The sequence below is a fragment of the Macrobrachium rosenbergii genome, chromosome 53, assembly GCF_040412425.1.
Source record: "Macrobrachium rosenbergii isolate ZJJX-2024 chromosome 53, ASM4041242v1, whole genome shotgun sequence".
Classification (NCBI taxonomy): domain Eukaryota; kingdom Metazoa; phylum Arthropoda; class Malacostraca; order Decapoda; family Palaemonidae; genus Macrobrachium; species Macrobrachium rosenbergii.
In genome coordinates this window covers 5,821,573-5,848,625 of record NC_089793.1, presented here as the reverse complement: position 1 = coordinate 5,848,625, position 27,053 = coordinate 5,821,573, and the positions used below count along the sequence as shown (strand labels likewise).

Genomic DNA, 27,053 nt, shown 5'->3' with positions numbered 1-27,053 from the left:
TTAGAAGTTCACGAAGTGAAAGGTCGCTTCACATTCGGCTGGGTCAAATCCCCGTCTACCTGGCTTTTGGCTTTTGGCCTTCAGTGTCCCTGTGATTCATGGGGCTTTGAAGCTCCGTGTTTTTGAAAGGGAAGGTCGGAATTGGAACTCTGTTGTTAGTTCGTCATTGGTAGTCTGTCCTCTTGTGTGTGCTTTTGTCGTCCCTTGTTTATTGCTCTTGTTCTTGTTATTGCATATCACGTGTTTTCCACACGTAAGATTTGTTAATGGTTATACTCCCACAAATTAGAATTAAAAAAAACTGGCTATGCTTTCAAGTGAATCCTTGAAAATTTTGTGCTTCAAAATCATTTGCCCAGATACAAGATGGATATTTTCCGTCTGCTATAAAGATTAAGTTCGAATCTTGATCATTCGTAAGTGTGTTCTTTATGTTCCACTAATAATGCGGTTTCAAATCATATTTCAGAAGCATGTAAATATAACACTGCTAATGCTGTCTGTTTTTTAAAATGCCCCTGCACTTGAGGGTACGTTCTTCAAACTTAGAATCTATAATCCACTGCGGAAATGCCAGGAACCTCGGATTTGGTTTTGTCGATGAAAAGATAGATAATCCCAAAGTTCAATTAGTTAGAATGTTGTGAGTTCATCGGTAGGAAGCCATATGATTAAAATGCTTCTTTAGCAAGGCTTAATGACGCAAGATTTCCGGGTCATTATTTTCAGTGACCTTAATCACTGACATCAACGACCCCCCGGCGTGGGATTGTCATTATGACCCTCAACGCTTTTGGCTATAGACATGTGGATGTCGATGACTCAGTCTGACAGTCAACCAATCTGCCGGTCAGTTTGATCTTTGAAAGACAGGACCATGAATAAATGACGTGAGAGAGAGAGAGAGAGAGAGAGAGAGAGAGAGAGAGAGAGAGAGAGAGAGAGAGAGAGATAATATTTACTTTTCTTGGAGTGGGCATTATAGAGCACCATTCTCATATCAGAAAAAAAAACAGTTCATTCAGTAAGGGTAAAGATTTTTTTTAAGGAATTTGAGAACCTTTCAGTTACTTTTGTTTTTCTTCTGCCAGTATGCATGTAGACATCATCTTTAACCACATTTCGCCTTCACACATCTTTTGGGACCATCTTTCTGATCAAATGGATGACATCATCACCCGCTTGAGAATTTAGGTCAAGCCTGGACTATATTCTCAAAAACTTTCAGGCTATGGTGAGCTATGATTTGCCTCTTGTCTTGTCTTGTTTAAAGGGGAAATCTCGAGGGAATTCACTGTATCCTGCCGTAACAAACACTTCCCTTATCTCCTCCTCGGCCAGTGAAATGATGGAGTGATTAGGGTAAACAAACATTTCTCTCTTCGTTTACCCTTTTTTTCACTTCTACTTTTCAGTTAAGAATGGGAGAGGTGGAAACAACGGAACTGCAGTATCTGGAGACAATTTAAAAAACATTGATGCAAAACATGAACTTGTTAGAAGTCTAATTTGTTCAGCCATAAACAAAGACATGAATTGAAGAACGAGCTGTACACATCTGGCTGAGAATGCAAAATACTAGAACGTCCTCGGGGGGGGGGTAAAATAAGCAGATTAATTCTAAGAAGACAAAACGGATGCATCTTCTGGCCGCCAGTTTCATTACGTAAAGGAGACGGAGACGATCACAATAAACAAGATTAGAATAAAAATAAAATAAAAAAGGAAACAGTAAAAGTAAGAGAAGTTACCACATGGTTCCAGAAACAAGGAAGCTGATAGCTCTCTCCTCTTTTAAGTGCATGGACCGATTTTGATCAGATTGTATTTGGTAGATTAAAGTTAGGACTTTAATTGTTTTTAAGACCAGGTGACTTCCCGATTTTTAGTTTTCTGAAAAGAAAACTATTGTGCTGGCTTCGTCTGTCCGTCCGCACTTTTCCTGTCCGCGCTTTTTCTGTCCGCCCTCAGATCTTAAAAACTACTGAAGCTAGAGGGCTTCAAATTGGTATGTTGATTATCCACCCTCCAGTCATCAAACATAGCAAATTTCAGCCCTGTAGCCTCAGTAGTTTTTATTTTATTTAAAGTTAAAGTTAGCCATAAACGTGATCTGGCAACTGTATAGGCCAGGCCACAAGCGGGGCGTGGTTAAAGTTTCATGGGCCGCAGCTCATATAGTATTATACCGAGACCACCGGAAGATAGATCTGTTTTCGGTGGCCTTGATTATACGATGTACAGAAAACTCGATTGGCATTTTTTACTTGTTAAGTCGAGATTTCCATATAGTGAAAAAGAATTATATAGATTTTTTTTTTACTTTTTTAAATAAGGTGAAAGACTCAAACTTGACAAGATTATAGGACAATTACACTGCATGTTGGAACATATGTACACCGAGTCTGGCGAGTGGAATATAGTCACAAATGAGGATATAAAGAAATAGTACGTTTTTAAGACGGAAAGTTCAAAAGACACTTTTTTTATAAATTATAAATAAGTAGACTTGGATATCTTATGTGTAAGCGAACTGAGGTAATAATAATAAGAAGAAGAAGAAGAAGAAGAACAACAACAACAACAACAACAACAAATCCATTAACTACAATAATAATAATAATAATAATAATAATAATAATAATAATGATAAATCTATTGAGAGACTGCAATAATAATAATAATAATAATAATAATAATAATAATAATAATAATAATAAATCTATTGAGAGACTGCAATAATAATAATAATAATAATAATAATAATAATAATAATAACAACAACAACAGCAAATCGACTGAGTGATTTCCATATCCACTCAGTATGCAATTGACCATTTAAACATTGCAGCAATAACTTCCACGACTTAATGACAGAGAATTATTCTGCATTATACACGACCCAAATTATAGACGAGCATCATTAGTCTTGATTAGCTCTCCTCCTCAATGACTTTTCGCGAACGCTTCATCTGTCAGTGTCACATGTTTTCGTAGAGCGTCGCCATTGCAGTCTCCGTAGCGGGGTTAGTGCCGTCGATGCACCTCAAGCGGTGTGCTGTAGGCATTACCTGAGGATCTTTGCAGCGTCCCTTCGGCCCCCTAGCTGCAGCCCCTTTCATTCCTTTTACCGTACCTCCGTTTATATTCTCTTTCTTCCACCTCACTCTCCACCGTCCCCTAACAATTGATGCATAGTGCGACTGCGAAGTCTTCCTCTCGTTACACATTTACAAGCTCTTTACTGTCAGTTTCCGTTCCAGCAGTGAATGGCCTCATAGGTCCCAACGCTTGGCCTTTGGCGTAAATTCTGTGTTCTGTTCTGTGCTGTTGCAATTGCAATAACAAACGATTAATTGTGATCTGTTCAACTGTTATTTGTTTGTCGCAAGGATTTGGACAATGAGACTATGACGGATTGAAGGAACCCGTTCCTTAAATATGCATGGAATTTCATGTCTTGTCCCTTCCTGACTGTTCGCTGATTGTGACGGCTGTCATAATTCATCCTTGACTGACCACGCTGTCAGTGACGGGGATGTAAATTGCTGGGTGGACATCTGTGTGTGTGTGTTGTGTAGCGCCAGTTCACAGACTTATATTGTCGGTGTGTTTTTAACATGAGTAAGGGCTGAATATATAGAAGAAAATTTCTCTCTCTCTCTCTCTCTCTCTCTCTCTCTCTCTCTCTCTCTCTCTCTCTCTCTCTCACACACACACACACACACACACACAGAAATGCCAGATTGTAAAAGATATGTATTATTAAAATCTCATAAAACCATTCACAATATCAAACTTCAGCATTGATTTTTTTCCAAAGCTTCTACAAGCTTCGGTTTCAAGGTAAATTTCAGCTTTTTTCCAAAGCTCACATGCTTCGGTTTCAAGGTAAATTTCAGCTTTTTCCAAAGCTTCTATTTTTCAAGGTAAATTTCAGCTTTTTTCCAAAGCTTCTACAAGCTTCGGTTTCAAGGTAAATTTCAGCTTTTTTCCAAAGCTTCTACAAGCTTCGGTTTCAAGGTAAATTTCAGCTTTTTTCCAAAGCTTCTACAAGCTTCGGTTTCAAGGTAAATTTCAGCTTTTTTCCAAAGCTTCTCAAGCTTCGGTTTCAAGGTAAATTTCAGCTTTTTTTCCAAAGCCCCTACAAGCTTCTGGTTTCTGGAAATTTCAGCTTTTTCCAAAGCTTCCTACAAGCTTCTGGTTTCAAGGTAAATTTCAGCTTTTTCCAAAGCTTCCTACAAGCTTCTGGTTTCAGGTAAATTTCAGCTTTTTCCAAAAGCTTCTACAAGCTTCGGTTTCAAGGTAATTCAGCTTTTTCCAAAGCTTCACAAGCTTCGGTTTCAAGCAATTTCAGCTTTTTCCAAAAGTTCCACAAGCCTGGTTTCAAGGTAAAATTTAGCTTTTTCCAAAGCTTCACAAGCTTCGGTTTCAAGGTAAAACTTTTTTCCAAAGCTTCTGACAAGCTTCGGTTTCAAGGTAAATTTCAGCTTTTTCCAAAGCTTCTACAAGCTTCGGTTTCAAGGTAAATTTCAGCTTTTTCCAAAGCTTCTATTCAGTTTCAAGGTAAATTTCAGCTTTTCCCAAGCTTATACAACCTTCAATTTCAAGTCGAGAAGCGTGAACAAAAACAAAAGTAATTAACCAATATATATATATATATATATATATATATATATATATATATATATATATATATATATATATATATATATATATATATATATATATATATAGTATATATATATATATATAAAAAGCACCAAGATTAAGATACCCAAGATATCTCCTTCACATATGAGAGTAATTCCCTTAGGAAACCGGAACTCCCAAACCTTATCTAACCTGAGGTCTGGTTACCTTTGGTTATCCAAGAAAATAGACGTTTTTAAGTGGATCACGTCCGAGAGATGCCTGGCGTGCCTACGTATCTCAATGAAGGCGGGATTTCTTACGTAAGCCTACTAGAGATGAAATTAAGTCTCGAGAAATTTGATCATTCATTATTCATGTTTAATCTCGTGTGTGTGTGTGGGGGGGAGTGTTCCCGGGTGATGATGAATAATTTTAGTGAAGAGAATATAATATATGTATTTGTGTGTGCATATATGTGTATGTGTATCCGATCTAGACTGAATGTGGTAGTTGGTCGTAATGGAAATATTCTGTATGCTTATTCTCAATAAGCATGAGAAGGAAATTCGAACATTTGTGTTAAGACATATTGTGAATCAGTGTAGGAAATTTAAAGATACCCATTTGATGGATTTCATTTTAATTACTACAAGAAGACATTTGACAGAGTCCGCTGGTTTTCCGTCCGCAGAGCATTCCAGTTAAATATGTAAAGCTAATAAAAGTTATCCAAGAACGAAGTAGATGCACAATTGCTGTTGATGGGGTTTGCAAAGTGAATTTGCAATAAATAGTTGAGCGCTAGAAGAAACTATAATCAGATCCTGGTACCCACACATTTATTAGTTACTGCACTCCTTTGCACGATGGAAAAACAGATGATATTCGTGGATGAAAATGGAACTGATAAAGCAGATCTCTTCCGATACTTTGGTTTATCAGCGCTGTCTCAGCTTATTAGTACCATCATCGTAGCAGAGAGAGAGAGAGTATAAAATTCAGATGAGAATGCATATCTAGTGCTTCAAGATGCCTCGTTGTTTACATTATTTTACCTCGTTCAAAGGGGAAAATTTAAAGCAAAGATAGACAGCATGCATTGAAGCTGATATAGTTTGTGTGTGTGTGTGTGTGTGAGAGAGAGAGAGAGAGAGAGAGAGAGAGAGAGAGAGAGAGAGAGAGAGGTAGATCCATTACAGTCACAGTTTATCATTATGGTATTAACTTAATCCCGCCTTCATTCTGTCTGTTTGCCAGTTTAACTTGGAACTGTGTCATCTGTGTGTGGATGGGTGGGTTTCCTTTTGTGTTGGGGGTAAGGGGGAGAGGATTGGTGGGTGGAGACATTGTATAACCATGTGGAGCGGCGCCCTAATGAATCTCTCTGATTACACTTCATCCACTCACCTCATTAGTGCCCCTGCCAAGAATCCCTTTGGTTAATAAGGGAAGCCTACTGGGCCATAGCCTCACGATAATAACCGAGTTCTCTCACGAACACAACCCCCTCCCCCTCCCCCGCATCACAACGCCAAAGAGGATGTCCTTTTCTCGAGTACCCCCTAAAGCGGTATATACTTTACATCGACTCATTTCGTTTTGTTGTACAGACACGTGAGTATTGTTTCTCATTATATGAGCAGCGGCGCCTTCTGGCAGTGAGTGTCAGAAATAAACGTTCTACTCAAGATTTGGATATAATTAAGGACAGAATGTTATTCTTTCTCTTAATGTGATCGCGACCGGAATCCTATTTTCTAATTAGTAGCCTTTTTCGTTTGAGAGACTCCTTTGGGCACAGGGAACTTGGTATCACTCGGTTGCCTTTCTCCTCATCAGGGAAAGAGGCTCATTTGTATGTATAGTGACCCGTCTTCCGAACTCCTTTGATGTGATCTCTCTCTCTCTCTCTCTCTCTCTCTCTCTCTCTCTCTCTCTCTCTCTCTCTCTCTCATACTACACACACACACACAGACTTGTTTCCTGTTCATATATACTTTGTATACGAATTTGGCATAAATGCATACTTAGCTACATGTTTATCAAATTGAAACACACTTGTGGTATGCGTATTGTATAAATGTAACCGCAACTATTTTGCGTTCTGGTTATAAAAAGTAAATAAAACAGCGTAACTTTGAGTCATGGTTTCTCCTTATTGAAAGCTGAAGGGATTATGACGGTTGTAAAATGCTTGATTCAGGAATCGAACTGAGGACGAGAATAAAAGTAAAATACCAGCTGTGATTCTGTTCACTTTCTGGTTCCCTTATTATTCTGATTTAAACTTCATTTCCTGGTAGTGTGACTATCACTAACAATAAATATCAAGAACTCTGTATTACAGATTCCCCAGTTATGTATTAAAGTTATTATTGCTCAGAACGCTAGCAGTTATAAGAGGGTTTGAGATAAAATTGGAAAGTTAAATGTTAAAAAAAGGAAATTGCAATATTGTACCAGAAATTTTATGGCATACGTAACTGTCTACCAAGAGGACTGAATATTGAGAATCGCATGAATTTCGTAATTATGTAAGGAAACTGCTAAATCAGACAATTATTGATATTGAAAAGAAAAGGAATTGGCTGGCCTCAAGTGGCAGTCAGTAAGGATTCAATTAAATAATATCTAGCCAGTGAGCAAATCTAGGCATCTCTAATAGAGGGTGAATGGGAGCTAACCGACCGTATAATGAGGTACTAATGATGCGTTTGGATAGGAAAAGAGAATAAGATGGAAGGAAAGAATAGGGGCTGGAGAGAGAGAGAGAGAGAGAGAGAGAGAGAGAGAGAGAGAGTCACTCCCGGTGGTCTTTAATGGTGTAGGTTTCAAGATATTGTTTTACAAAACGTAAGGATAGGAGATTATTTTTAATGAATTGTTATATGAATCGTTATAAAAGAAAAAATAGTTTCTAAATGTCAATAATAACACACGTATATAAAGCACTGTAATTCTCCACATAATGTTAAAATTCTAATAAGGTCGAAGAATAAAGCACTACTTTTTAAAGTACTCCCTTGTAATTATGAACTGCTGACAAACCTGTCCCCATTCCATCCCATGTATTACTTTAAACGATTAGATTTTGTTAGTTTGTTGTAGTATTGCACATTTCATGCACCGAAATAAAAAAAATTAAATATATCTTTTTCATATATGAAAATTATTAAATTTAAAATCACATGTACATGTTGTTATGGTCTGAATGAAAAGCAGTCCTGTCCTCATTAGATGGAAATGGAATTTTAAATGATTTCGTCCGGTGAATTTGACCCGCCAAAGGGTCAGAGTTGAACGCTGTTTTTGGAGTTGATAATGGCCAATGAAAAATATATCTGTAAGTCTATGCAGTTATCTGTTTTGAATGAGAGCAGCTGTGGGTAAAAGTATGCTAGGAAATTTAAATGCAAAAAGCACTGGGTTAAATCATATTGTCCCAAAAATATAAGAGAGTAAAGGGATAATTAATAGTGAAAAATATGTATCTTTTTGCTGTACTGCAAAAAGTTTTTTTTTTTTTTTTTTTTTTTTTTTTTTTTGCTGTACCGCAAAATAAATGAAAAAATATGTATTTTCTGCTACACACTGGAACGTCAGCTAATTTGAATGTAGGCCTATATCAAAGAAGAGTGGAAAATAAACAATCCCTGCCACCTCTCCCCAAAGATAAAAAAAGATGGGACACCTATAAAACTAAGACTTATTCGGATGGTTTTTTTCCTTCTGTTATGATTATTGTCTTTGTTTTTATTGTCCTACTTTTTTTTTTTACTCCGTTAACCAGTTCTATTCTTTTTGATAAAAATGAGTGTTTGTTACTCTTTCTTTATCGCAAGATAAAAATTAGCTGGAAAGTGCTTTTTGAAAACAGCGATCCTGACTGGGGATTAAGCTGAGAAGAGGAAGACGCAGAAGAGATTTCAAATTAACCATCTTCTCTTAAAGGGCTAAGTAAAGGAGATCCCGTCTGAATCAGTGACCAACACCTTTACTCCTTCCGTAGATTCATGTCTGGAACATTACGAGTATAATATTGGCCATTCCACGTGTCAGCTATTACCGCCACAACCAATCCCCGGTCGCATTTTCCCCGAGATGTAACCGAGTATCGGGACCTTTCCTGCAAAAAGCGGGACACAATCTCATTATGTTTCCACACCGAAATAACTCTTAGAGGTATTAATCTAATCTAACCTAACCCAACCTAGGGGGATGGCAAAAAAAAAAAAAAAAAAAAAACCGGGGCTGGTGCAATACTAGCATACATCTCAGGAATTTGCTTTCCTGTGTCTCAAGAATTCGATGAGATTCTGTTGGATGATTGTCACTTTCGTCGACCCAGGTTTTAAAGCAAAATAGAAAAATATTGGGGTGGGTTTGTTGTCTGTTCCATGTTGAGTAATCAAAGTCACTGATTATAGTTACTCGTAAACAGGTTCAGATTTTGGGTAAAAAAAAAAAATATAAAAAAAAAAAAACCACACACACACTTGAAAGCTGCAAAATTAACGACAATAGTGTACCAAACGCTTCTCCAGCAATATGCACAATTTAGGGACAAAGATGTTTGTACACATTTCACAGAAGAGTTTGTTACATGGTCTTTTATTTCACAGATTTCCAGCAGTTATATGTTTTACATATTTGTTATGTGACTGATTCTTTATATATATATATATATCTATATATATATATATATATATATATATATATATATATATATATATATATATATATATATATTAATTATCTTGAAAAATCTTTTCCTGAATTTAATCATATTCAGTAACCAGCCAATTGTTCAGAGATATTTCCCCCTTGATTTTTTCCCAGTGACTTCATTTTGAGCATAAATTTTCCTGTCCTTCATCCTCAGTCCTTCTAATCTGGTTTTGTCTCTTTCTTCTTTCAGGTAAGTTCCTGCGAGACCCATCACAGTAATTAGACTGAAGTGGAGGAGGAGGAGGAGGAGGAGGAAAGAATTTTCAAGAAGAGGAAAGTGCCTGGATGTGTTTAAAAAAAAATCACCAAGATGTATTAAGTTACATCAGAGTAATTTCCATACTGACAGCTTTTTAGGATTGAGTTTCATTTTACTCTCTCTCTCTCTCTCTCTCTCTCTCTCTCTCTCTCTCTCTCTCTCTCTCTCTCTCTCTCTTCTTCTTCTTCTTTGCTATTATTTGCATGAAAACGAAAAAATTTGTATATATAGCGCTTGGGCCAACAACTTTGTTCATATCTTGCACCTGTGAACTTTTCGTAAAGCGAGGGGCTATGAAATAAACATCAAAAGACTCTCTCTCTCTCTCTCTCTCTCTCTCTCTCTCTCTCTCTCTCTCTCTCTCTCTCATTTAAAGATAGTGTTTTCCTTCTTGTAAGATACTATACCAGACATTTTTTGGTTGTAAATTAGTTGGTATTCTACAAGGTATTTTAGATTCATTTTTCATATTCCTTGAAATTTTCGCCCTGAGATAGAACTTTGCATGAAGTATATATAGCCAGTACGATCACCTTCACCTTTGTTTGGCGTTGTCACGCCAGTCACATCCCATTTTTTATTGTAATTGTATATTTGCCCATTATTTCATATCCATTGCAACTCACCCGGGAATGTTGTCTCACAAAACTTTATCAAAGTTATCACGAAGCCTCAAGTTTATCGTCCCATTTCCTTTAAAATCTTAAAATGTGTTGCTCTGTTACGGCAGTACATTCTTCTTTTAGCTTTATGTACGCCATATCTTGTTTTTATATCGTTAATATAATTGCTATCGTCATTCGTTTACAACGCCCCCTTAACTGACCAAAAAAGAATGGAAACGCAATAACCATTTCTCATCTGAAAAATAAAAAATTTATGGTTCAGCGTTTGGCCATTTGTGTGAAAGAGTCTGCGGGTCGTCGGTAAGCCTTTTTTTTATTAGATTTTAAAAGATTATGAAGGAGTAGATTACTGTTTTCTTCTAAGGATATATATTAATATAAATAGAGGGCAGGAGCTTGACACATCCTTTACAGAATTAGAAGGGATAACAGTGTCACATTTGTCATTCTGTACAGTCAAAAACTTCTTTGGGAACCTCGAATTGAAGCTTGGACTTCTGTTAGTTATGCCTCTGCAACCGAGAGTAACTACATGAAGTTAAAAGGCCATTTTCTAAAGAATCTTAAGGCTCATAAAACATAAACACAAAATCTCCATTAAATTAAAGCTTGTACAGTATTATTAAATTTTAGATCAGTTTAATGATTATTGCATTGCAACCTCATGCCTCGATAATTCTCATCACTGCATAGTGTTCTGATAGGTATATGTTTTGTCCCAAATACCAAAAAACCTCCATATTAGTGACCGGAGTTTGACCCGGTATGACCCGAGTTTTCTCGTTAAAGGTCAGCAGCTGCTCTTGGCCAGCTTCTCTAGTTTCATCTAGAGCGAAAGAAATGGCGGTGAGCAGACAGGGGGCAAATTTTCCCCTCGGTTCTTTCTTCGAGTTTTAATCACTTCCGTTTGAAACTTGCTACGAAGAGGAACTTCAGTTTTCATTATCGGGGAGGAAGGAGGAGGGTTTGCCGAGCTGAGGTTTTGTTCGGAAACTCGGGTTTGTTAGCATCGATTCTCTGTCTCGTTGTTGTTGTTTCTGATTACGCTGCCGTTATGCCAGCACGGTCTCTTGATCATAGAGCAGCCCGCAAAACACACACACACACACACACCTGTAATTCATGTTTGTGACATTTTTGCTCTCCTCTCACTCACCCCACACAAACAGAACTACAAACCACCTACTATTTGTGTTGTCATTTCCATCATCTCATAGAAATTTACAGTAAATTTCTCTCTCTCTCACACACACACACACTCAAATATATGTGTGCTCGCGTTTAGAGGTCACTCTAAACTTAGTATTATGTAATGGAGGACCGTGTGAAGCTGGTTCTCCAGACCACCTGAACTTGCAAATGGTCTTCAGCTTATCCGTCTGGTCGATGTGCTGATACGGGTTTAACACCATACCAAACAGATTATCTAGAGTAAGGGTAGCTTAAGTTTTGTTATTGTTGCTTTGGTTGTAATGAAATTAAAAGAAGCATCAGGAATATTGATAACAACACCCTCGTTAGTCCATTATTATTATTATTATTGGCCTGCCCGATGGTATCTGTCTATCTATCTGTTGACGTATTTGGCAATCAAGATGCCTTCTCAAGTTGTCAGGGGATGAATTCTCCATCAAGAAATCCCAATTTAAAACCGAGATTAAAAAAGTATTCCGGAAACATCATCTCACGTCCGGGAGTAATGACTAGGTTCTGACCTTTCTGCAAAGGATATTCCCCTCCCCCCACCTCTTATTCTCAATTAGAGATAATGAAGGCAAAACGTCCGTCAAAATGAGACGAGAATGGGGTGCCAGAAAGACCCTCATTTGTCAGCGGAAGGAAGGAAAGGAAGAATGACGACTTTTTAATCGAATTTGGACCGGTTTTTTTTTCCGATGGAGGAAGCACTAGATGGAATTGCATAATTTAAGGGAAGGGTCTCTTGATTGATTGAATATAGAATATAGGCCAAAGGCCAAGTACTGGGACCTGTGAGGTTAGGAGAGGGTGGAAAGTAAGATGGGAGAGAGAATATGAATGGAGGTATAGTAAAAGGAACGAAAGGGGTTGCAGCTAGGTGCCGAAGGCACGCTGCAAAGAACCTTGAGTGCTGCCTACAGTGCACCGCATGAGGTGCACTGCTGGCCCTACCCCGCTACGGGGAAGGGTCTCTTTAATAGGAGTTGGTTATTGACTTACGAGATGTCCTCATGATGGGGTGTATTCTTAATGTTGGCTCTTGTTAACATGTCGAATAAAAAAGGATTTTTTTTCTTACTGTTGTGCAGGTTTTTCGCTCTTACACATCTGGTAAAAAAGCTACAGTAAGGTTTTACACGGTAGATTGTTAAAGAAGTTTTGAGAAGTTTTCAATAACCGTCCATCCGTGCGTGCAATGTTGATGTGAGATCCAGCCAAGTAGCAATATTCATTAACAAAAACGTAAGAAACCAGTCTCCATGTGTTCAAGTTGATTGGATTTGGATAAAAATACAGGTATCATTATGCACAAACTGTTAATGCCTGGATCTTTACATTTTGACGGGTTGTAGACGAAGAAGTCTAAAGATTCTCACTGGGTTGTCATATTTGTTGCATTTGACAGGTTATGTACAGTTTGTTGATTTATACGTCACTGACAGTCACTCTTTGACAGGTCATGAAAAAACCATCACTGTCAACATCTATTGTGACTTGATGTCACCATCGATGTGTTTGATGATGGGGGATAAACAGCGTTATTTCAACAGATTAAAAAAAAAAAGTAGAATATAATGAATGGATTTTTGTGCATGTTTAGCTGCAGTTGAATAAAACATATATATATATATCCTTTTCATTCGTAAATGTCAATCCTTGTCAAGGTTTCTCCCGACCCTTCCTGCTGGGTGTCACCGCCATCAACAACAAGGGAGACACACTCGAGGCTCGTAACTTCTTCTTCTTCTTCTTCACTTGTTGCTGGAAGGCAGTTTTCTGAAGAGGTTCTCGTCCCGCGTTTTTCTTCAGAAAGAAGCCAATTAAGCTAATGTTTACCTGGCGTGTTCTGGATATATTCCTCTCTCTCTCTCTCTCTCTCTCTCTCTCTCTCTCTCTCTCTCTCTCTCTCTCTCTCTCTCTCTCTCTCTCTCTCCACATTTCCCTGACTCCTGCTGCGTATTCCTCCTCCCTTTTCAGGAAAGCTACTCTTTTAGAGGTAGTTTATTGGGATGAGTTAGGATCTCTCTCTCTCTCTCAAGTCCAAGTTCCATGCTATCTAGAATTGCTAGTTTCAGCTATATCTTCATTCTGAGAAATTCAGTTTTTCTACCTTTTACCTTAGGTAAAAGCTACTGGTTCTCAAGCACCTGTCTTCAAAAGTAAAACATTGAAAGTTTCAGTATAGTTAATTTGATAACTTTGTCATTTTCTATGTAGATTTTTGCTGCAAGTAATTTTTTCTACATAAGAACATTGTTATTAATTCTCACTCTCTTTTTAGCTGCAAAAATATAACGTTTTGGTGATGCAGATGTTTGGAAACATTTAATTAATGTAACTAAATAGTTTGACTCATTAATTTGTCTGGCGTTGCTTTACCAAAGGAAGCTATGGAGAGAAATTTTGATGATGTTAATTATTGTTTTTTTTTTTTAAGTTTTGAGAGACAGTGCTATTGTAAGGGAGTGCTTTCTTTTTTCAGTCGAATAATAGTCAGTTATATTGCCAGTTATTTTTGTTTCTGAGAAGTCCCTTTTGTAAGTTAGAGACTGAGATTCTTTTTCATAATTAAAAAACTTTTAATTGCTGGGTTATTTTTGAGAAATGCAACTGGAATTAATTATAGAGAAAATAGGAATTGTAATTACTTGGGTACCAACGACCATTAAAGGAACAGCGCAGTTACAAAGGCAAATAACAGGATGTAAACGTTCTCACATATTGACGTTTACAGCATGAATGAAGAGAGAGTTGTAATGCTTCTCCATTATTCATGACCAATTAAGTCTCGCTACGCTTCTTAGAACTATGCTTGAACTATTTCAGAGTCTAATTCACCTCGAAATTACTTCATAACCTGGCTGCAGACTTTGATATCGTTTGGCTATAGTCGTTGGGTCTTGGTCGTAATCTGCTTATATGAAGATATTCGTCATTGATACATTAATATTCGGAAGGTTATCCTAGGTATCTTTACAACTACGGGAGGTTCCAGTGGCCTAGGTCTTACCGGTTTTTAGACTATCTTGATAACTTTGCATATGTAGTGCTTGTTGTCATATTTATTTTCACATATCCATCTCTCGACATACATTCGGAATGCTTTATTCATTTCTCTGTCATTTCTTAATTCTTTGGCTGTAGTAAAAGAACTCTTTGATAGGATTTTTCATTTGCATTAATTGACCAAGGCTAGTAGAGTGTTTTAACTCCAAGACTGCGTGTTGATCAATCATTTTCATCCCGTGGGTTCTTCAAACATTTTCGTGATTTTGATATTTAATAATTGAATTTTCCGAGTGACTGGGGGATTTTCGCAATACAGGAATTCTTAAAAAGTCCTTCGTCGTTCTCAGAGATCCTCCACTGCACTTCCTTCAGTGGCCAGGGGCTGTGTTCCTCTCATGGAGGGCAAATATCCTACCACATTTCATATTGGGATCTGTATTTTGTGGCCTAGATATAGCCTCTTTTATTTTTTTCGTGTTGGTGGCTGCCTAAACGTCAGCATTTCGTTAGAATTTTATTATTGCAGTAATATAAATATTCAAATTAGATTTATTAAGGCTATTAGTACAGTGGAATGAAATCCACTTTGATTTTGTTGTTCGAATTTATTTTAAAAAAAGGGGGGTGGGGGCAGAGGGAAAGTTTTTATTGAGTCTTGTAATATATTCGGACAAACAGAATTATTATGAGAAATTTATATTTTTTTACATGGCTGTTATTAGGCCTATGTGTAGTACCCACGTATTATAAGCTTATTTTACCATTAATGACTTTTATTCGTTTATATACCCGCACGAGAGAGAGAGAGAGAGAGAGAGAGAGAGAGAGAGAGAGAGAGAGAGAGAGAGAGAGAGAGAGAGAGAGAGAGAAAATGTTCCTAAGTCCTTCCTTTGATGAGGCTCACCTGCAGTAATTACAGCGACATTAACAGTAATTTGTCATCGTAAAATTATTGCGAATAAAATCTGACTCAGAGTCTTTGATGTTATACATTTTCGTTTCCCCTTTTTCTTTCCTCCATGGACCAGAGGTTGATCAAAGCTTGAGGAATGCGTGACCATAAAATATGTCTCTTCGTGCATGTGTACACTTTGCATTTTCTTGCTAATATTATTATTATTTTCAAAGAATTCCATTTACGAATATTGTAAAGGTAATTTTCACTGATCACAAGAGGAATGGCGATATGGTATATCTTGAAAACTTTATATACAGTAACTGTGTTGCAGATCAGAGTCAGTATAAGAGAGAGAGAGAGAGAGAGAGAGAGAGAGAGAGAGAGAGAGAGAGAGAGAGAGAGAGAGAGAGAGAGAGGAATGAATGCGTCATCGTCATATACCGATCATTCAAGATACGTCGCGGGACTTTTACGTAAGGGAAAAATAATCGCAATAATTAAAGAGCATTTTCCTTTGGGTCATCAAAAGAGCTATTGAAGCCTTTTCTAAAGTCTCTTGACAAACTGAGGTCACAGAGTCTCAGTCTGAGAATATTTCTTCGAACCACTTCTTAAGGAACCCGCAGAAGAGGTATGAACGAACGAAAGCATCCCGTTTTTTGTTTATTTTTTCCAAGGAAAGACACATCATATTAATAACGTTACTTCAGATGCTTCTGCTCTCTATTTGCCATCCTTTATGATGTCAAGGTCGTTACGTCCACAGTGAATCCCACTATAAACCAGTTTTACTTAGACCGAAATAGATTCCTTTAATTCAGGTATTTCGTTATTTAAAAAGAATCTTATACTGTTCTCTATTTAGGACATCGTTTATTTATGAAGTCTAACCCTCCGTGCTCATTAAACTTATATCGTTAACGTTTTCGTCACAGATAATCGTTTTTATTTCGTTTTCCTACAGTGCCTTTAGTACAACTTGTGCCTTCCGTTCCAACTATTGTAACTTGACCACTACTTTATTTTTACTGGTAATCCACTCTTAATTAATACTCCTGCATTTTTCAGTTTTCAAATTGAGCTAATTAGTCTCCCTTTCCATCTCCTATTTGATGGTTATTTTTTAACTTCTCGCTATTTCCTCATGTAACCACAAGCTGGGAATGTTTCGATCCCAAATTATTCGTATTCCTGTGGCTTTTAGTTGATTACACACACACAACGTGTGATTTTAATCAGAAACATATAGTGTGTGTACTTATTATGCAATCAGTAAATACAACGGAGGAAATGGTTGGAGTTGCAGAGAATAAATGCTAGTAAAACCCTGTCTAACGAGTGTTCTGGTTAACGTCCATATTCCGGTGACATGACAATATATCCGTTGCCTGCAACCTTACATAGCTTAAAGTACCAAACCCTTTCAAACGAATCAATAGATTCCAAAAATAGCCGCCACAGAGTACACGGAGCGTCCCACCTCGGACCGAAACCGTTGTTGCTTCCTCATTTCATGAATAATAATGGCAAAATTGCAACTTGTGCGTTATCATTCATATTGTATTAGTTTACATCAACTCCCTTTCGTTTTGTTGTATACTCGGCACTGCATTTTCCTTATTCTTATTTATTTATTCCTTTGGTGTTGCGCTTTGGACACTTTTTAAAAATATTCAGCGGTAATGTACAGTATTTCTGATCTTTGTGGTCTTGAGACTTCATGTAGGCCTATAAACTAGGAATGCAGTAGAGTACAGTTACCGATTTCTGGGTTAGACTAAGAAGTGACAGGCTAAAATAAATTGGGTACGAACAGCGTCTTTTATCTGCTGCTTGCATTTATAAAAAATGCAAAGAATGGGGGTGGGGGATAGGCTTAAGCCCAGAAGCAGCAATACATTCACTTCTTGATAGGTAGTGTGTGATTCGGAAACACAGAAGTAGGGAGAGAATTCCAAGCCTTGACAGGGTTGTAGGTAATGGTGTAGGTACTTCATCAGTTAAGTAATGCATAATCGAAATGAAGGGGGGTTGTTATAAATATAAGGTTCACAGTCTTGAATGGCGCCACGGTAGCCTATGTCCACCCACATCAGGGCTTTCCCAACACCAAATGCTCCTCCTTCACCCCTTGATCTTCTTATACAGTAAGGCATCAAAAATCCCTTTACATGTATTTTGGCAGTTCTGATTATCTCTTGCAACACTATTTGTTACATTGAATACACAAAGCCGCTTTCCCAACCGGGATTTTCCCTTTTGCTGCCTTGAAGGTCATCATAAGCTCAGTTATGCTTACTTTCATATTTATTCATGACTTTTCCATTCCACTCATCCATCTTTCAAACATTGCTAAGACCTTTTCATCTGATGTTGCTGTTGACATGTCAACACCAGGTCATCAGCATCTAGCAGCCCCCAGGGTGCCTTTCTTATCGGTAGCCTTTCTCATTAGTGATAAACAATGAAAGCACACACACATTGATCTCAGCCAGAATGACTGTGTTTATCTTTGATGGACACCAAACATTAATTTCAAACCCACTGTCTTCACTCAAAGGCCTTAGCCTCTTCAAAATCCACAAATATACCAAATAACCTCCTCCTTTTTTCACGGTACATCTGTAGTCCTCTTTATAAACTCGTACATTCCATAGTATAAAGTCAAACTGACAAAGTTAGTAATTTGAACTTTTTATGGAACTTTTCCTCTTTCACCTTCAATACCTTCCTAAGTTATTGCAATTATGCACCATATCCCCTCATCCTTTATTTAAAGTGTTACTGTTTGAAGGTTTTTTTGTATGCATTCTGATCAGTTCATCAGTGACTGGTTCTCCAATTACTTTTAGTAAATGGCTTGCTACCATTGGTGGTCCTGAAGTTTTCTCAGTTTTCATCTTCCCCAAGGGTCCTTCTTTAATATCAGCCCTTCTGTCAGTTCTTATTCATGTTTTTTATTTTTTGTTATGCAGCAGTGTTTATTACTTCCACCCTTGTTCCATTAACAAGTCGGCTTCGCCCCAACTTGTGCTTAGATAAAAAAAATACTCGAGTGGTACTTGTCATTGCATCTCACCTTTTCTTAAATTTGTTTTCGACTTCTGACCTTATGTTTGCAGTACCCACCCCTATTGAACATGTCTTACATTCCTTTCCTAAGATTATTTTAAACTCCATAATCATCTCATTTACTTATCCCCCTTCTGAGACACTTTTAAGCTATACAGAAGGGTGCTAAACAGAGAAAGTCCAAAGGCTAGAACAAACATGGCAAACTAGCAATAAGCAATTTATTTCCATAAAGAGGCAGTTATAAATTTATTTGTGCCATGTCAAGCTTGTTTTGGTGAATGTAACATTGATCCTGTGCAATGATGCCCATTCACGCATCTGCACGGCAGTTGGCACAATGAGGGCGAGATCGACCCCCTTGTTTCTTGATGGAGGCCACTTTGGTGGTGGTGTAGTTTATGAATACCACCATATGCCCCTCCAGTTATTGATGGAAGGTTTGAAGTGCCAGCCTTGATGCAGTCATTTCTAGCACTTTGATGTGAGTCCCTCTTCATGCTTGGAGGGCAGGTCCCTGAAGCAAACTCTTCCAAGATGAGCTCCCCAACCATTGCAGGATGCATCTGAAACAAAAAATAACTCTGGGAGGCACACTCAGTGAGACTCCCTGAAGGAGATAGTGGTCCAACCGCCATCACTCTAGTCTTTCCAAATTTTGTTGTTTAGGGAGACCAAATGATATGGTGGCTTGTCCAAAATGGAAAGACTTAGGGTGGTGGCTGTCGGACCACAGTATCCTTCAGGGAGTCTCACTGAACATGCCTCCCCAAGAGTTACTCTTGTTCTCAGATGCATCCTGCAAAAGAATGGAGAACTCATCTGTGAGAGTTTCAAGGACTTGACCCCTAGACAGGAAGAAGTTGCACATCAACATGCTAGAACAATGAAATTTCAGCTGCCATTGGAGTGAACAAAGGTGGCTTCTCCCATTCAGGACGAGTTCCTGCAGTTATATCAGGTGACCCAGTATTACTGTAGTTGCCACTGGTGAGCTCGTTGTTCTTCCTTCTCAAAGAAGTGCCTGGCCACTTCCCTGAGTTGTTTATTTGGGGGAAGGCACGAGGAAGGCCATCAACGCCATGGCATATTAAGATCATTCTGAAATATGGCACTAGTCTTTGCTGGTAAAGTAAAACCAAGCAAGTACAGTAATAATCATAATTCATATGTTTACTGTAATAGGCTATTTAAATCTTTTAGAAATAATGTACATCAATTAAACTGAAATCTCCAGCTGACATAGTAACATGAAGAAATGGAATTAGGACAAGAAAATACCACTAGATTGAGAGTGGAGATATTTCATTGTGTGGTAGAGGGACTTGCCCCAGTCATTTTCAGTCCCTAATCACTTTTGGTAAATTCTGTCGCAAAGAATAAGTACAAACAGTTTCGTCCACTAGAAGCATGCTGACTTCAATTAAAAACAAGTTAAAAATATGCTGAAGTTTCTTCAGCACAATTGAGTTTTCTGTACAGTGTATAACCAAGGTGACCAGAAATAGATATCTTTTGGTGGTCCCGGTATAACGCTGTATGATCCGTGGCCCATGAAACTTTAATCACGGCCCTGGTGGTGGCTGTCGATTACCATTGCCAGGCACACAATTATGGCTAACTTTAACCTTAAATAAAATGAAAACTACTGAGCCTAGAGGACTGTAATTTGGTATGTTTGATGATTGGAGGGTGGATGATCAACATACGAATTTGCAGCCCTCTAGCCTCAGTAGTTTTTAAGATCTGGGGGCGGGCAGAAAAAGTGTGGACGGACAGACAAAACTGGCACAATACAGTAGTTTTCTTTTACAGAAAACTAAAATGTCAGCTTGAGGTAATCTTTTACTGTGCAGTGCTTTATCACTAGAAACTTATACCCAAGTAAAAATCATCCATATTCTTGCCATTCTACTTTTGAAGTTTATTGTATTACTGTGTTTGATTACTTGTGCAACTAAGTTTATTTCATGTACCAGCTCTAAAGTCCCCTTAACTCTTTCAGACTCTTCGAGAACAACTCGGAGCTGCTAGGTTTCTTTAACAAGTTCAAGCAGTACCGTACACGTGATGAACAAGCAGAATCCTTGGAACTGGCAGAGCACGCAACAATTGTCATGAATTCTATTGATGAAGGAATAAAAGCAATGGATAATGTCGACTTCTTCTTTGACCTTCTGCACCAGATAGGCGCGTCACATCGTAAAATCCCAGGGTTCCAAAAGGAGTACTTTTGGGTAGTTATCATTTACATTTGTGCATGGATTTATTGTTCATAAACACTTATGTTCATTGTTGTGTTTTTGTTTAATATAATGCAGTTTATATCCAGGAAATAACATACACTTCATTTTGTAACTTTCCCAGATGTTAAAATGATAATCCTGGTTCTGTTAAGTCCACTTACTGAAAACATGAAAATTATGTTAGATTTCCCTTTATGGGTTGAGATATGAGTAAGTCCTGTGTTCTTTACCTGATCTCCCTGTTCATTGTTGTGTTTTTGTTTAATATAATGCAGTTTATATCCAGGAAATAACATACACTTCATTTTGTAACTTTCCCAGATGTTAAAATGATAATCCTGGTTCTGTTAAGTCCATTTACTGAAAACATGAAAATTATGTTAGATTTCCCCTTATGGGTTGAGATATGAGTAAGTCCTGTGTTCTTTACCTGATCTCCCATCTTCATCTATCCCCTTTTTCCATGATTTGGTAGCTTCCTGCTAGTTTTCTCCTGGATAATTCATATCTGTTGATCAAATCACATATCCAAGTCATCTCAATCTCTTTAAAAACCTCAGGATACAATATTTCCTCTGCCACTTTCTTATTTGTGATATGATTTTCCAATACTGTACTCTGATATTGACTAAATATTCTAGTCACACTATTTCTAAGTCTCCTCTGTTTTCGTTGTCAGTGCCCATGCTTATGTTGCATAGAGTACTGTAGTAGAGGCCTCTTGTACCAATCAAAAGATTTTACTTCCTCTCGAAATGGGCCATGGTTATTTGCCAGTAACTTAAGCTCCCTCTCTCCATTTCATCATGCTCAAGATATTCTTTATTCTTGCCTCCCTCCTAACTCCTGCTTCACAGTCAAGTATCTCCTTTAGGTACCAAATGATCTGCTTCGAAACTTGGTCCATCTACCTGAACACAGTGCTTCACTGGCCTTTAGCTGATCACACAAGACTCATAAGATCATCTGCCAATTCCAGTAAAACAATGTTTTTCATGCAGGGTCATTAACCTTGAGTTCAGCACTTTTACTTTTATCTAGTCTGGTTTTCACGGGTATGGTCTTGATTGCAGAGTTTTATCTTATCTGTATTCTTCCTGTGATAAGGATAATAGCAAGGTGGTGCAAATGTTAGCTATGCTTTCAGACATTATTAGCAACCCAACCTCTCCAAGTGATTTTAATTACCATAATGTTTCTTTATCTATAAAGGGATGCCAATGACAATACTCATTTATGATACCATCACATCAATGGCTATGCCTGTTATTAGTGAATAGGCTAATATAGCCTGAGCTGGCTTCATGGAAATACTTCCCATTAGCAAGAAACACTGCTTGAGTTTGGTCATTCAGAATTCAAAACAAATATTATGCTATGAGTAGATAGAGGGCCAAAGTGTTAAGGTCATTTTGCACCTTGCATACCTAGATTTAAGGAACAGAAACTGGGTCATTCCTGATGCATCATCTGACTGTATCATCACTTATGTAACTTCAACATTCTTCAACAAAATGTGCTGCACATGGCCATACATTGTTCAGCTAACTTCAACAGTGTACCATCATTCATTTAGCCTATGGGCTATTTTTCATGTAGCATGACTATAAAAGGCTGAATGTAGACTCATAGGTATGAAAGTAATCATAGCTGTTTACTTGATGAGAAATCTGTAACCCATCCAGTCAAATAAGGTTGTCCATTAAGCAGGGATTCTGATTAACTGCTGGTAAGTATTCCTCTACATGATGAAAAGTAAGAGCCACTCAAGAATCCTCCACAGCTGGAATTTGGAGTGGTGACTGGTGTACCATGAACAAGTCTAGTATCAACAAACTGGAATTGGGCATTTCATGCCCTCCTTGCTTCTCTTATCCAGAATGATGACATGCTCAGTCCTCTGTCCTATCTCCGAGATTAGACTGGAATTGGTGTGCCTCAACATACTCACTCACGCTCAACCTGCTGAGCCTTTCTGGTCTTTAGGTCCTCAAGCTGAAACATTTGACAAGATAAATGTCTTCTCCAAATCTGTGTTTTACAGTTCTTGCTATGAAGACAAATATTCAGTGTAAATGCTTGGTGCTAAATTGTCATACCTCATGTTAGTAGGAGGTAAAAGAACACCATTACTTCCCATATCAAAGTGAGAGGAATGGAATGGAATATGTTGGAGTACAATGTTTTTCCTGTGGATGAAAAGTTAAGGAGACTCATTGCAAAAATCAAATAGCTAGAGAGAAAGTCTGGAGAACTTGGTGAGCTCAGATAGGACAGGGAGGCATCACTAAGCAACTTGGTGCTGTAGAGGTTAAGATTGGGTAAGATAAAAACTATGACTAGAGGGAACCTGTATCTCACCTCCAAGTTCTGTTACAAGATTATTACTGTTCAATGCACCAAGCTCCATTGGTACACACTTTTGACTATGAATATGGAACAAACTGTAATCACATACTGTTAAAGGTCATGAGAGCAGTTGACTACTAGGCCTTTTAAGGTAAACGAGGGTAACTGAATTATAAATTACTAGAATTAAAATACTCTACAACTTATGGCAAAAATATCAATTTTGTGCTTGCTAATAGTATACATTTATATATATAATATATATATATTATATATAATGTATCTACATATACTAATGTACATAATCTTTTACAGAAAATTGAGCAACCATTTCTGGAAGCAGTACGACTTACCCTAGGGGACCGATACACTGACAACATGGACAACATCTATCGCATCACTATAAAATTCCTTATAGAGACTGTCATTCGAGGCTACGAACTGGCCGAAGAGCGGGAACCAAACGATAACGTAAAGAAGGATTCAAACTCGACCGAAGGCAACAGCAGTAAGGCAGCTAAAGGCTCTTGAAGACAGCAAAAGAAGTACAGTAACAGTGATGTTGAAAATGAGGTTTTATGTGAAACTGCCATTAGGGATCTCGCACTACAGTATATTCATAATAGAAATGAAAACCTTACCACTTACTCAGATGTGGTATATAAATATATATACACAAGATGGCAGGACCAAATGTATGTTACTATGAATATATTTTTCTTATTGTTTTTATGATTTACTCTTCAAACCAAAATTCCATGTACTGTTTAGTAAATACTGGTGAGTAATGGTATTCAAGAAAGACTGAAAACAGAAAGTGAACTTTTGAATATGTTGTGCTTCTCCTAAAGACAGCTGTGAATGAAGATGAAATGGATGCCTGTCATTTTTAAATCCTTTGAAGGTGTTATCCCATGCTATGTGCTGCTCTTTTATAGACTATTTGCTCATAAATCATGTAAGGAATCAAGATGCACTGTACCATGGCAAATGCTATTAAAAGATTATAGTTTCAAAGTGAAGGTATGTCATGTTTCATGTTTGGTCTTAAAGACACCAAGTAATGTAATTTGGCTATATACTCTACCATACATAAGTTTATACACTGAATGTGTAAGTCACACTCAGTGAGGAAGAAAGTTTCAGAATTGAGATATTTAAGCTCAAGTTGAGAGAACCAACCACCAACGCAACAACTAATGCACGCTCGATACAAGTACTACAATATAACCTGTTATTCACGTACCCAATTTCAAACAGTAAAAAAGACAGAATGCATTTCCACGAAATAGGCCATGGAACTTTTTCTAACAACCTCTATAAAATTATTCTAAAATTAGGGTATATATGTATATATACTCTAATGGTATAATGTTTTACCTTAATGTAGCTGCAAAAGCCTTTTACATTTATAAGGGAAAGTAATAACGTAGCAGAGAAAATGTCTTAATTTGCATTGTATGATGCGTAAGTACCTAAAAGTACAATGTCATGTTTTACACCAGTTATGTAGTTGAAAGTGAACACCAATGCCTTTTAGAATTCCTTTAATATGTATTTCTAGCATTAAGAGGAAATTTTGCTAGTCACCGCAATGCTCAGACAGCATCCCACTACCTGTCAATTTTAGACTGTAGATGAAAATGAGGATTACTAAATTAACAGAGTATTTTATAGTTAATCTAGCCTCAGTCATTTGTAACCAACAGCTCATGAATATTTAAAAACTATCCAAGTAATGAAGCCAGGTTAATAAAGTATGAATAGTTTACAGCCTTTGCTAAAGTTAGGATAGTAAAGGTTTGGCAATCACATCGAGGTTCTAGGTATTACACTTTTGTCCAATTCTGCCTTATAACTGCCAATTTCAAGACACTACTCAATTATTTTCTGAGTGGAAACTTGTATGTTCTGCACCATTATGAACACCAGATTTGCCTTCTGTATAGACATTTATGTGAACAAATGGAGAGCCTTACTGTCAATCATCTTGCTATTCTATTACTCTTTACTATGTAGTGAACTATTGTGCTACAGTAGTTACTAGCCTACATACCAGATATATTTTAATAATGTGCTGTATTAATATTAAAAAGTAGTTTACTTGAACACAGGGCAGTGTATTTAACAATTTAAATTCAGTATAAAACTGCGTGAAGTAAGGTGCAAAAAACCTGATATTTTTTAGGTATCCTGCCTAAATTATGGCAATGTCCAACTTCTTCAAAATGTAAGCTTTAATTTTACTAACAGGCTATCAGTGTCATCCAAAATTCCGAGTGGAAAATTCATATATTAAAAGCTCAGTACGTATTTTCCTAAACAATGAAATGGTCATTCCCATATACAACTCTGAGTAATCTACAGTACTGATGAAGCTGTTCCTAAAATTCATACAGGTACCACACACAAAAACTAAGACTACAATCATGGTAAGACTACATTCAATAATTCTGACAGAAACCTGAATATGAGGTAATGTTCCACACTGCAATAAACCCTCCTTACTTGGAGAGAGGGGGGAGGGCTTGCTACTTGGAATATTCATTTGCCAATTCCTGAAGACTTCCCTCCAGCAATTTTAGATTAGCAATAAGGATGCCATCATGGGTTTTGTATAAATCTACAAAAAGAAATATCTACCAAAAAAATACCCTTCTGTCAACTACTTATAATAACCTTTGAAGTACTTTTTCTTCTAGTCTGTTCACTTCAGATCTTCTCTGCCATTACATGAGAAATTCGTTTCAGCTAAAATATACTTGAAGCTATTTGTGGCATCCTTTATACTTCCTGTAAATATTTAAGATAAGTCCTACAGTAACATTATATAATGCTGTACGGAAAAACCTATCCTCTTGTGGATTTTAAGGATTTGCTTAAGTTTTTGATGTTTGAATGTTATCATTAGGTGAGCATTAGTACTGCCTGTAATTTGCTTTTATAAAATGAATTGCTCTATACTATGTAAGAGAAATTTAGCAGTGTTTCATTGCAACTAAACAATTTAGAATGAGCCCAACCTGCGCACATGGCTAAGTGGAGACGCGTGTGCGCCCATCTGTGTCTGCTTCCCCATCACCGAAATAGGTCACAAAATTCCCTCGAGACCAAAGGATAGTGGAACATTGCTATGAAGTTGTTCTGGACGATTTCAAACAATTACGGACACCAGCTAGAATACGAAGGAAGGGTTAACTGTATCAAGCAACAATATGACAATGTTCCATTATCATCTTCATTCAGTGGATATTGGGTCAGAGTGGTGTTGTCATTTGTTATTAGCAGTTTGTTAGTATTAAGTGAGAGAGAAAGAGGAAATCTTCAGGAAAGGCTTGAACTGAAATCAATTAACAGTCTTATCAACTAATCAGCTTCATTTCAAAACTTCAGAAATTATTTCATAGAGTCAAAACTTAATTTTTTCAAAAGTGAAGTGTGCATACCCTTGGAACAATTTCGTAAAATTCTACCGAAAGTAACTGTATATCTATTCAGATATGTAAAATTGTATAAGGCCAGGTAATCAAAAGGCCATGGGAGCAGCTTTGTCACTGTAATCACTTTTTTTTTTTTTTTTTTTTTTTTTTTTTTTTTTTTAGGACAACCTTGATCTTTGAAAGACTGCTTTGTCAGTTTCTCTGCATATAAAATGATTCTGTATCTTAATAAAAAACCTAAAGAAATACACTATTAGAAAATAAGACAGCCAGTGGTATCAGGAACCCATTCAGCTGAACAGAAGCAAACATTGACACTAATTTAGATATTACTGATTTACCTTCATAATATTTGTACGGCACTGATGAATAAAGAGATTTAGGAGTCAGCAGAATTCAAAGCTACTTCAAAAGTCTTGGTAACAAAAAAAGTTTAATCAGCTCTCTAGAGTAGCTGTTAAATTTACAGTGAAATTCAAAGACCTGTTAAATGCTATATGATGTAGTTCTGGTATTTTAGCATCACTTTGACGTCTGATGGTCCTAGTGGTCGTGTAAAGGACCATAAGACAGTCACACAAAATTAAAACT

The 27,053-nt window shown here is 37.2% G+C and overlaps 1 protein-coding gene across 2 annotated transcripts in view; it reads left to right on the top strand.

Annotated features, from left to right (window-relative positions):
- Positions 1 to 26,605, top strand: part of LOC136834232 (neuroglobin-like) — a 330,415-nt gene extending 303,810 nt beyond the window's left edge. For both annotated transcript variants that reach the window (XM_067096574.1, XM_067096573.1), the window contains exons 2-3: positions 20,433 to 20,664; positions 23,338 to 26,605. In XM_067096574.1, the coding sequence (XP_066952675.1) occupies positions 20,433 to 20,664; positions 23,338 to 23,553 (448 nt within the window). In that variant the 3' untranslated portion in view covers positions 23,554 to 26,605. The remainder of the gene's footprint in view (positions 1 to 20,432; positions 20,665 to 23,337) is intronic.
- The last annotated feature ends 448 nt before the right edge of the window (positions 26,606 to 27,053 follow it).